At 38.6% G+C, this 12,499-nt stretch overlaps 2 protein-coding genes across 13 annotated transcripts in view; one reads left to right on the plus strand and one right to left on the minus strand.

Moving 5' to 3' along the window:
• Positions 1 to 1,810, plus strand: part of MNS1 (meiosis specific nuclear structural 1) — a 26,404-nt gene extending 24,594 nt beyond the window's left edge. Inside the window, exon 9 of the mRNA XM_049811849.1 lies at positions 1,744 to 1,810. Within this exon, the coding sequence (XP_049667806.1) occupies positions 1,744 to 1,773 (30 nt within the window). The 3' untranslated portion in view covers positions 1,774 to 1,810. The remainder of the gene's footprint in view (positions 1 to 1,743) is intronic.
• The window catches only part of TEX9 (testis expressed 9), a 25,901-nt gene extending 13,711 nt beyond the window's left edge, over positions 1 to 12,190 (minus strand). For 2 of the 12 annotated variants that reach the window (XR_007507445.1, XM_049811851.1), the window contains exons 1-7: positions 11,217 to 12,182; positions 11,016 to 11,107; positions 10,020 to 10,083; positions 8,387 to 8,457; positions 4,601 to 4,649; positions 3,480 to 3,565; positions 1,808 to 2,004 (exon numbers count right to left, since the gene is read on the minus strand). Coding sequence is in view for 8 of the 12 variants with exons in the window: in XM_049811851.1 (XP_049667808.1) it covers positions 1,808 to 2,004; positions 3,480 to 3,565; positions 4,601 to 4,649; positions 8,387 to 8,457; positions 10,020 to 10,083; positions 11,016 to 11,107; positions 11,217 to 11,252 (595 nt within the window). In the remaining 4 variants the exon portion in view is untranslated. Of the gene's footprint in view, positions 1 to 920; positions 1,754 to 1,807; positions 2,005 to 3,479; positions 3,566 to 4,600; positions 4,650 to 8,386; positions 8,458 to 10,019; positions 10,084 to 11,015; positions 11,108 to 11,216 lie in introns of those variants that run through there. The other 10 variants (XM_049811855.1, XM_049811852.1, XM_049811854.1 and 7 more) reach the window with 10 other exon arrangements.
• Positions 12,191 to 12,499: the final 309 nt, after the last annotated feature.

Here is a 12,499-nt window from a genome sequence, read left to right on the forward strand (position 1 = left end):
GGTGGCTACTAATCCAGAATTAGTATGAATTCTCACAAGAGGTAAAGATAATTAAAAAATTAGCTTCCTAATTGGTCAATTTTAATCACCTGAAAAAGCTGATAAGGAGGAGGGGTATCACTTAATAGGATGGTCTTAGGTTATAAAATAACCAACAGTTGAGGGAATGGTAAACAAGAAAACATCTGGGAGACTAATACCCTCCAAGAAAGAAGAGGTGTCTTGAATTCTTGCAATAATCTGAAGATCAACATGAAGCGCAAAAACACATTCAGGTATTTTGTTCATATGTGTGTGGGTATATTAGATAAAAATAGAGCTTCATCTTCAGCCTTCTACATGTTTGTGTGCTTCTGTCATTCCTTGTTACTGCAGAGTTGAGTTATAACCCACAAAAACAGCCCCTGATAAAAATAATGTTTAAGCTACTGTGTTGGCAGAAAAATGGTTCCACTGTGATAACTTGAGATTGTGAAATAAAGATACGGAACCTAAGTCCAGGAAGAGCACTGTGAGAAGCTTAGGGAAAGGACAATGCTATAGAACCTTATCAGCACATTGGCCTAAAAAGTCTAGCACAGGCACATAAGCTTAAAGAATCCGTTACTAGGATATTCTCACTAAGGGATCAGCCAGCCCACTCTGTAACGGGGCTTATTTAGTACCTACATCTATTTCCTTCTGAAAACTGGTCTGTGAGTTTGACGCTGCTAGATGCTCTGCAATAACTTATTTAGCTTATTAAGGAGGCACTTGGAGTGTTCTAAATAGTCAGTATCAAATTTAAAAAGCAAAAATCAATCCAGAGTATTTCCATTTCATCATTAAAGTTACAGAAACAAGTCTCAATTCTCATAATACATGCCCTTAGTCCACAAGACCTGATTACTAGACACCAGTAATAACTCTTCTTGAGTTACCTTGAATTTATTTGGTGTAAGCTTCCAATGCAGTCCAAAACAATTGCTTTTTACTTCAGGAACAAGAACTATAAAGAAGATATCTGAGGATCTGTTTTGGGAGATTTATTAACAGAAGATGTGCACAGAATTACGTGAGGTTAGAAATCAAGCTATTTCTGTGTTGGCATGGTTGTTGACATCAAGCTGTTATATTAGAAGAAGAGGTTTTGTGCATTCTGTACTACTGCAGTGAATATCTTGACTTCGTGCTTGCTTTAATGTTGTAAGAAACTACACAAACTCACTTTTATCACACCAGAGCCAAAAAGACAGATGTGTATCATGCCTTGAGCTTCACTGGCAAATTGTGCAATCAGCTTTCCTACTCTATTTCTAGGACAAACATAAATACACCATTTGGAGTGGGAAAGTATCTGGAGGACTCTCATTCAGGTACTGTAGTCGAAACATTACCTCATTTAAGTCACTTACTAAGATCCACAGCATTGATCTGAGGAAAGGCTTTGTCCTCTAAAGGTAGGATCTGTGCAAAGGACTGAAGCACATCTTTTTGGAAATAACAAGCTTAGCATTATGTATTTCTATCCCCCCAGTGAAATGAATCAGATGTTATGCACATATTCAATACATGTAACCATCCAAACATCTTCCTACAAAGGTGGAAATCAAGATGAAAATTCACTTTTTCCCATGGCTATTCGTACGTGACCTGATCTTCCTCTAGGACTACATAAAGAAGAAAAACCTTATTTTCCTTTAACTTAAGGGCTTTAGAACTTTTCCTGTAATTCCTACAGAAACTCTTCCTTTTTTTCCCCAGGAGAACCCATTTGTAACAGCCAGGAAGTAAGAATAAAAGTACTTAATGATAGGAGGAAACATACCTGCTCCAATTTCATTTCCAATGCTTGGAATAATATCATCATCTAGACAATCTGGTAAGCCTCTTTTCTCTGGTTTTTCTTCAATCTTGCTTATTGTTTTTGCTAAAGAAAAATCCATGCAATCCTCCAGTACTGCAACATCATCAGCACTTGGTACCTCCACGTTTCTTATTTTTGAACTAAAAAAACCCCAAACACTAGATTTTAAATTTATAATTAAAAAAAATTACAAAAATACAGCATATTTTCTATTTTTAAGAGTATACAGAGTTATTTACTTAATGAAACTTCATTGCTTGCACTAACATGAAAGGTGATGGCAATTTCTCATTTTCTTTATGTAAGATACCTGGACTGTATTCCACATAAACAATGACAGGATTTTACATATTATAATGTAGGAGACAGGGAAACAGTATCATTTTGTGCTGAAAATATTTTGGCATGCTCTTCTCATCCAACAACTTCATAACTAAACCAGAGTAAAAGAAAGAAACCGAGGAATGTTCTCTTGGCTTTAGCTACTATACTCTGTTTTAAATTGTGCTATTTTTCACACACACGTTAACTTCTAGAACTCTGTCCTCTCTAGCTATACTCCCACCTTACTGCAATTTCTGTATCATTATGCCTGGCCTAGGAAACTTCACTCATCCTAGAAGCTGCATACGAAAGCTTTCATAAAACCAAAACACAAGGTATGTGATGTATCTGCTACACAGGGTATCTTCTCAGCTTTCTTTTACGAAAAGATGACATTAGTTCCCACAGGATCTGAAGCTCCTAAATTCTTATTCCCATACATTCTCATCCCAATGCAGCCTCCAAATTCCTAGCTGCTAACTTTCTCCCACAACTTTGGGTTCACCCTGCAAGTCCTGTTATCTGCACAATTCCACTTCTAAATCTCATGATGGGGTGCCAGCATAACAGCCTCCCCTGAACTGCGCAAGGGAGGCCCAAAGGGTCCACAGGTGACTTCCAAGTCCTGAAAGACAACTTCGCCCTGTGTCAGATCCATGTTCTGCCACCTTGCAGACAATTTTCATCCTATTTTGTATTTGTCCATATCTGGTGGTAGTTTTAATTTGCTCCCAGGATTTTGTGCATTTCTCTACTCTCTTCTTTTGTCCAGATCTCAATTTCTTAGTTTTACAACCTTGAATTTGCTATCTACAGAGCTGAAGCTTTTCCCCTGAAAGCTGGGGTACTATTACTGACTGTGAGCCCAAGATTCACCAAAATAGAGAAGATCCTCAAGAGCCTCATGTTTTACATCCCAAGTCTGATCACAACTCAGTCTGTACCACCTAAGTGTGTTCTCTCAGGTTGCCTCAGATGATGTATTTCCCACATGTATGCTCATTAGGCATACTTTCACTGAAGGAGTTAAAAGAGTTTAGCTGTCAGCTGTGAGAGTGCTTGAGCAGAAACCAACAGTTTCATTGTTGTAGTATTAATCACATATGTTCACAAATACTTTCTGGTGCTCTCTGCAAGTGAACAGAGATAGCTACATGGTGGAGCTAACTGAGGAGGACCAGAAGTTTGATATGCTTATTTATACAAATATATATAAATGTAGAAGCATACATGAATAACAATAACCTGACAGACAAAAATGGCAACTAAAATATTTTATTATGAACAAAAAGAGATGTGTGTAACATACCTTGAAGTTGTTCTTTTTCCCTTACTTCCAGAGTATGGTCTGCTCTGAGCCGTGGGCATGGAAGCATGTTTCTTCTTGTTTGCTAGCTACAAATTTTTTTCAGAAACCAGTGATTTATTTTTTTTAATTAGTTAGGAATTACTTTTTCCTAGTGTTTGTTGTGGGTTGGTTTTTTTCATATATTCAGACTCAAGGATAGTTTTCAAAGTATACTTCTCAAACTTTCAAAAGCACAATCTTTCAGTTTTATTTGCACTCATCTTTATCTTGCAACTTTTATGTCCATATGTCCAAATTATAATACATCCAATAGTCATCTGCTTGTGGGAATTTTTGCACACATACTCATAATAAATTCATGCATAAGCAAGGCTCTTGGTTATTATCAAGGTATTAACTATTGAACTGTCAACAGAGTGCATTTCTTGAAAAAATGCTTATCGTACCTTCAAAAACATGCTATTTTTATGCATTACTTTAATCTTATAAATTCCCTGTAGAAAGACGATCTAAGAATATTTTTGCTACCTTCACCCAAATAAGTATTCTTCAAAAATTAGGGTTTTTTTCTACTGTATTCTGATAAATAACTGAAGACAGTATTTTGGAAGTTTTAGCTCACCTCGTAAAAGATTCAATGTAATTGTAGTTACAGACTATTGAGTTTGTTCCTAATCTCAGCCTCCTTTTTCTATTATATTTCTCTTCCTGTATTCAGTTATTTTGACTACTTGTTTATTATTACATCTAGAAGACAGTATTACTGCCTTTAGTATTTTACCGGTGGGGGAGGGAAGGGGAGAAAGGAAGAAATTAATTATGTTCTAATATTTTGCACTTGGAATTCTTAATTTCATGTTCAAAACACTGAACACTCCTGCCAATACTTTACAGAAGAGGAAAGATGGAACATAAAAATGAAATGTGATGTAAGTCCACTTAACCACCAGTGGCACTGAGAAACCCTGGTAACACTGTCCCTGTAGCACTGCTTTGAACATAATTTCCTTTTGGTGTCCCACCCATTTAAGTCCCTAGTGCAGCACAGCCTCAAAAACAGAAATACTGTGTAGAAATTATACTACAAGAGAAATTAACCAAGATAGCTTTGACTTTGATACCTCAGCATGTGAGTGTGTAAGAGATGAAACTTCAGGACAGAGTGGATCTCTGCAGAAAAAAAAAAAATAATAATTCACTTAACATGTATAACAAAACAAACATTTTACAATAAAAATTCAACCCACCTGTCAGAATTGGGAGAATAACATTTTTATAATGTCTAGAATAAGCAATAGAGCTAAGGTGGGAACATATACTAAGTTCAATCACAAATTTAGTCTCATTCTCTGTCTTTCCATTCTACCTCATTTGCTATCTAAACCACCTGGTGAGTCTAGGGTATCTAGTACAACAGTTTACTTATGTACCAGAATCTGAATCTTGTCTGTTGCAATTCAGGTAATCGCTGCAACTACTGGCTTGTTAAGATCACTGATTCCCTGTACCAGGGAGTACTTAGCCAGTATGCAGCATGTTATCAGCTTCAACAAGGAGACTGACAATCCATTAATAAAGATCACCAACAGCTCAGTGGTTAATACACCTACCTGACATACAAATCCCCGAATTAGTACAAAGAAAATGAAGATACAAACCAGTGCCCTCTACATCCTACGAGGGAGTGCAATTGTATGCTCAGACTGACTGTTGTCAAGTCAATTGACAGGGACTATCAAGTGAATATGAGGTGGGAGCGATGTATGAATTAAGCCTCACAGAATTTTCTCTGAAATATGTATTACAAATATTGTATCCATTTTACAGATAAAAAAACAGGAATAGAATAAGCAGCCTTACTATCTGCTTATTTCGCTGAAACCATGCTGCTTAGTAACTGAACTTCAGGTTAAATGATTATTTTTAAAATCTGCTAGAAACAAGAAGAAAGTTTTAGCATGCCGTGTACTGCTCAGGTCAAGCTTCTTGTCATATATGTAACTTTTTTGCTTTCAGAATGAGTTACGTGGATCTGTGTTATTGCACCGAAAAGCTACTTTTTTTACTACCCTTTATAATTTTTTATTTCAATTAAAATGCTGGCTTATTAAAGCTTTGGAATCAAATTTAAATTTCAGGTACATTGTCACCTCAATTTTTTTGCCCAGCTGATTTAAGCAAATGTTTAGATCTTGCCTTTAAAAATTTCACAGACATCCATTCATCAACAAAAATTATCTGCACAAAGCTCCGTATTTTATTAATAAATATAAAAAAAAACCCCAACCCTAGAGAAATCATGTGTGTGTGGCTGGCAACAGACTTCAACAGTATAGGATGATTAGGTTTTGTCTATTTACCCTATTTTCCTCATGCTTCCTTCCCATTGGCTAGCTTTAGGAGCATGCAGAAGGTGAGGATTTGCTGCCACAGAAATGGCAGTTAATGTTATTCTGAAAAATATGAAAATACAATGCTCTCTACACTCAAGAAAACAATAATGTTCTTTCCATCAATAGACTAATTTGTTCCTACTATATCTGTTGTCTCAGGGACTTATTTAAAAAAAAAACAAAAAAACCCCAAAGCAAAACAGAACAAAAAAACCCTCATTGTTCACTAAATTCCACAAACTTGTTTTAACCTTAATGGTTTCTTTCCTCTTCCCCATACCTGACAACCCATTTTTAAAACCTCATAATACAGTTCTACAGTTGTTTGGTAAGTGAAATAAATATGTAAATACTGAAAAGGTATACAAATAAGTAGCTAGAGTATTGTGGCAACACTGAAACAGAAGCTAATGTTTAACAATTCCATCTCTGCATGTAAACACGAGATGCATGTGCATGAGCAAACCCTTTGTGTTTGCTAATCCTATTCAGAGCCTACAGCATGCTTGCCCATGCGCATACAGTTCCCATTGCCAAGAGCCTGCCAATGTTCTGTAGAGTGAAAGTGTAAACAAAAGCTGATTTCAATGTGATGTCACTGGAGCTGCTTTGTGTCTATGTAATTCAAGTGTCTCTGCAAAAATTATGCTAAAAAACTCCAGAACAACTTCTTTTAGTATATATACCGACTTGGAGAGTTACTTAAAATATTACTTAAATATTTTGCCTTTTTTATTTTTTACTTTGCTTACTTTTTTTTCTCTTAACCTGTCTCTTCCCCCCCACCCCCACCCCCCCGATACTACTTCGCTTCAATTTCTCCCGTTTCCAGTTGCTTTAGTGTTCATTCTCCTTAAAGGAATCAATGGAAACTTCAAATAGCTATTTCAAAAATATCTGAAGTGCTTCCTTTACATTTATGGCCTATCTGCTTGCAAAATTTTGAAAGGAAAAAAAATTTAATTAAATATTAAATACTTGGAACTAATCTAATTGAATGGCCTCAATGTTCACTCATGGATGATCCATGTGCCTAATTCCTAGCATACATTTCTAATTTTTTTCACTACAACATGGTATTTCAATTCTTCTCTCACATAAATGTTTACCAGAACACAGACTCTGGTTGTTTTAAGGTTTTTTAATTTATGTAGGTAATTGGTAGATCAGCTGCTACTCTGACATGTTAATTGCCAGTGTTTTTTAATTATTCCAGTACTCCCATTTATGTCAAATGTATACCATCAAAGCTGTGAAATCCTTTTGTGGGGCTGAATCCTCTTATCCCATTACTTCCTAAAACAGCCCTATAACTCAACTTCAGTTTGAAGTTCTTAAAATTCTGTCTACTGTTCAAAATCCATCTAACAGAACATAAAACTAAAGCAAGATCCAGAATTTGTCTGCAAAGCATGATTATACTGTTAACACATGGAGGTGTTTTTTTCTCCTCCCCTCTACAACTGACACATATGGCTTTAAAATAGCTCAGGAATATTTGTAACTTTAGGAGCAAACTTTTGCTGGTATACCCAGGCATCTATCACAGACTTGCTGTCACACCTTTTTGTGTACCAAAAAAACCTTTTACATTCATAAAAAGACCTCATTTTTTGTTTTTGCTTTTACTCTGCACAAAAGTAGTTATTTTACTATCTCTGGCAGACTTTTGCATATACTATTTCAAAACAGTTTCCCAACTGCAGCTTAACATTTGAAGACCTTGTAGTCTGGCCCTGTATCTTTGTTACCCAGCTTAGTGGCATCATAAATTTAGGAACCTACCAGATCAGATCCTTGATAAACTGTGTATTAGTCCTAAATTTACCCAGTTCCTGTACTATCAATATACAAACCCTTGAACAACTAAATAAATAATAATGCCCCTGAACAACTAAGTAAATATTGCTATGTATCCACTCCAGAGTTAACTGGTTTGAACATACAGGCCAAAACTCACACTTGTACCTATGTTCATACAGGCCAAATGTATGTTGGCCTCAGAAGTGTAATAATATCAAAGTTCCAGAGGGTGGCAGCTGAATGTTTGTCTGTCTTAGGTTTTTGGGTTTTTGTTTGGGTTTTTTTGGTATGTTTGTTTGGTTTTTTTTAGCAGGCACTTCCTGTCCCAAGAACATTTAGGCCAAGTTAAATGTGAGCCAGTATCTATTTCTTTGCTTTGTCAGCTGAACTGGTTAAAAAAACATCTGCTGCTGAGTGTCTACTGGTTTGTGCTGCAAAGAAACCTGTTACCTTACCTTGCTTTTTTACAGATGTCAGCACTACTCAGCATGCTAGATAGAACATTTCAGCAAATTTAAGACTTCCTTGAAATAAGAAGGAACAACACTTAGTATCAGTTGTTTCAAATAATAGGAAAAAGTTTAGACTCCTCCAATCCACTATGCTGCAAAGATAGATAAAACAGGAACGTGACTAGCGGTAAATCAGGGTGTGCAGGATCAGCATGAAAGATTCCCCATTAATTATATGCAGCATTTGTAAAGCACATACCTCTGTCTGTTGTCTTCACATGACTTAGTCCGTACTGAAACTGGTCTAGATAGTATCTCCTGTTGGCCTGCCTTTATTTATTTTATTTTTCAAAAAAAAAAAAAAGATAGTCAATTTTGGGAGAATATAATCCATTAAAGATAAATTACATACTTGTAAATCACAGATCACTACAACTACCATCTACTATGGAAAAGAATGGAAACTATAGTCTACTGTGGAAAAGAACTTCTCAAACACAGGAAAAGATGGCTAAAAATTAAAATGCCATTGCTATCCCCCAACATTTATTTCTGCTTTGCAACAAGTAATTGCCTTTTGCCTGTGAAACTTTTGCCCAGCTGAACATAATCTGAGATGCTGTTACCCTCCCTTTTTTTTGTCTAAAATATAGGAGTAGCAAATGCACAGCAGGTGAAACAATCTTTCAATTTTCCATATTGTGCAACAAGACTTAAAGATAAATCTTTATTCATCCAATATGACCATAATTGGACACTGATATGTTGTATGTGAGAGACTTTGGAGAATAATTCAGTCTGAATGTTCAGAGAGCTTCTATGTTCTTAAGTTACAGTTAGGAAGCATAATCCAGAACAAAACACAGTTGTCCTGTTCGGTGTCTTGTTTGGGTTTTGTGTTTTGTTTTGTTTTTTTAACTTAGGCTGTTAAAGGTATATCTGTGCAATCTGGCAGTGCCATGTGGTATATTAAGTGTCCTAAGAATATTTGATCTTCTGCTGTATTGGCGGGGGGGGGGGAAGTTGTTTTGTTGTTGCTGTTTTTTAAAGGAAAGGGACTAGATGCTGTTTTGGCCGCTTCATCTGCTTCTGTTCAAATGTCAAGCAGTTAGCCTCAGCATGTCACAGCTCAAGAGAAGAGTATGTTTTCACAGGAAATAAAAATGAAGTTTCAACAGTCGGTAAAGTACATATAAGTATAGCTTTCCAGAAGACTTAATAATTTGCTTTTTAAGCCTTATTTGAGTGAGTGTATTTACAATGCATATATCTAATATGCAGAACACCTTCTCCAAACTGTTTTGGGTATAAACTATACCTCCCCCATTCCCTTTTTAATTTGTCCAATTTTCATATAAAAACTTGACTCTATCTGGTACACAGCCACACCAATATTAAAAGAGAATACTGACAATAAACAGGAAAATTTTCTTTTTAAGAAAGCTTCCTTCTTACTAACTACATATTTTCTATTTGTTGCTTATTTTTTGTATTTCTTTCAGCTTGAACAATATAGATCCTATTTCACTAGCATGTTATTGCAACAGTATCTGGTTTTCATACACTAATTTTTTCTTAGTATTTAAGACATAAAACCACCTACAGATAATTTTTAACTAATCAAGTTTTTATGTGGTTTTATGTATATATCTGCACAAATGCTCTACACATCTGTGTGAACATCTACCCACCTGATGAAATGATATAAAACCCATTTTTTGAAGTTGTTTTTAGTAGTTTACAATTTTGAAAAAACAAAATTAAAAGCTTAGATTGCATTTGAAACCAAAATACTTTTAGTTGTCACGGTCTACATAATTTCTTTTGAAACAAGACCCTGTGTGCATGTAAACTGAGGCTAAATTATGTAACAGTCTGCATAACCTACTCACAATTACTTCTTCAGCCTGACGCACCAGTTTTTCTGTTTTTGCTTCTAATTCTGCATTCAGTCGCCTGAAAAAGTAAGAATGCTTGTCACCAAGGTTTTGAAAAATTTAAAAGAAATAAATGTAAGCATAACAGTATCTCTGCCTGAACTAAATGAAATCTTAGTAACTCCTACAAAGAAACACCGAAGTGTACTGCAGACTATTAACAAAGTTACACTGCAACAATTTCCTGAGTTTTTGTCAAATTAATAGTAAAAAAACCACCTATGCCCCTTAAACAGGAAGGTTTAGACTATAATTCTGAGATAAAGGGTGTCTTTGGTTTTGGCCATGTCATTGCCTGATACACATTCTGTACCTTTATTTCCTCAACACATTCCATTTTTAGCACAGTCTGTACCTTAGGTGTATACCTAGCAGCAGGGGTTGGGGAAGGAGTCACATACTATTGCATTACTTGATCGCAAAATTAAAATGTGTCACTACAGCTATGTACAGGTTAAAATAAGCTTGTGTTCTTGCATGCTTCACTTTACAGCTTTTCATGCAGTGTGACTAACGGCTCCTTGTACGTCCTCGCCATTCACAGGGGCTGAGAACTGACAGGTAACAGAGCAAGTGCTTTTAAATGTGCTCCTGCTGCATTTGTCACAACCTTTACAGCTTTTAAGCTTTTTCTAACAGGCTTAAGCGCTTATATATTCATAATTTAAAAGTAATGTCGGTGATTTAAATGCAGAACAACCTGCCGTCCAAAGCTGTGGGATCTTAGTGAGGCCTAGAGCAGCGTGCAGCCTAGCCTGAGGCGCCTGTGTAAGAGAGAACCGCGGCGGGAGAAAGTTAGAACGTTGCTCTTGCTTCTCTCATCCGCAGGCTTTGGGGAAAACTAGCTGAGGGACTCGGATACAGGGGATTAACTGTATACTCCGTTAGGACAGCGAGCGGGATAAGGCTGAGGAGACAGGGCCTGGCCACCGCCCCCGGCCGCCTCCTTACTTGTACTCCTCCTCCTTGGCCAGCAAGTCGCCGCTCAGCACGCCGGTCGCCGCGGCGGCGGGTGGCAGGGGCCCGCCGGTCGGTCTCCGCACCTGCGGCGAGGACGGGTTAGTGCGCGGGCTGCGCACAGCCCGGCCACCCTGCCCCGCGCCCCTTCCCGCTGCCCCCGCTCGTCTCCCCGTGCCCGAGCCGCCGCCTTACCCCGGGCAGGACCCCGCTGTCGCCGCCCGCCGCCATTTTGTTCGCGCGGAGGCTGCTGCCCGGCGTCTCCGCCCGGGCAACCGGCCGCCGCCGCGGGGGTGGCGGCTCTGCCGCTGTCCCCTCCTCCGCCGTAGGGCCGAGGGAAGGCCGCCCTGAGGGCTTGCTTTCCTCCCCGCCGTGCCCGGTAGCCCTGGCCAAGCCTCCTTCTGGCGCTGCTGGGTACGGCGGGCGGGGACGGGGCAGCCACGTTTCCTCCCTTGCTGCCTGGCGGTGAGAAGCTGAAACGCTTCATACGCTTTTCTCGTGCACAGTTCAGTGCCAGGTTGACGCCGTGTCAGGACCCCCGTGACAGCGACTGCAGGCCGAGGGCACGGGGACGGGACCCCTGACCAGAGGCCCGGGATCAGCGGGCTGCTGGTGTGGTACTGGGCCGCTAGGGGTTCGGGGGAAGTGATAAGGTCTGAGGTGGCTTTACACGTACTATTGTAATAAATATTTATTACAGCCCTTCTGTTCGAGCCTTTTGGCCTTGCTGTGTATTGTTCTGCCACCGTCCTTTAATTTCAGTGTATTAAACTTGTGCGTTTGCAGCATTACGGCAACTGTACCCCCGTTTACTGCTCTTCTGTGCTGTCGTCTCTGCATTTTCTGTTCCCAGTTTTCAGTGATTGCTGTCTGTTTTAGCCTTGTCCTCTGACATCCGTTTGAATCTCTCCATTATTTTTGGCCCTCACCCCTGCACAGTTTGATTTTGCTGCATTTCTCCTTCCCAGTCACCCACGAGCCTCTTCCCTCTCTCATCCATCGCTTTCCCACTCACCTGCTCTTTCACTCCAGTTTCCTAAGTTTCTAATGGATGCTGCCCCTCCATGCAACAATGGCCTTGCTATCCTGCACCCGTACAGGTAGCTGTGTATCTATATAGCAAGAATAATATAGTTCTATTCCCTGAGTTACATGGACTGTATACGATTTTAACAAAAAGATTTGCACAGGGGAAATCGGAAGGGCTTAGCTGGTCTGTGCATAGTTGAAGGATTTCTGCAGAAGTATTAGTTGCAAAACAGAAGAAATGCTTGGAGGAGATTAACTGTGAGCGCTGAGACATGCAGTGTAATGGGATAAATGGAGGTGAAATGAAAGACAGGACAAATGTGATTAGTGGAAGGCAAAAAATAGAAATATCAATACAGAAAATGAAAGTGCTTAACAGTAATGTTGATACAAAGGTATTGCCATGGGGCAAAAAGAGCGAGCCTATGAAAAAAGTTACAGAGATTCTG

The sequence above is a fragment of the Accipiter gentilis genome, chromosome 10 (genome assembly GCF_929443795.1).
Source record: "Accipiter gentilis chromosome 10, bAccGen1.1, whole genome shotgun sequence".
In the NCBI taxonomy this organism is placed as follows: Eukaryota; Metazoa; Chordata; class Aves; order Accipitriformes; family Accipitridae; genus Astur; species Astur gentilis.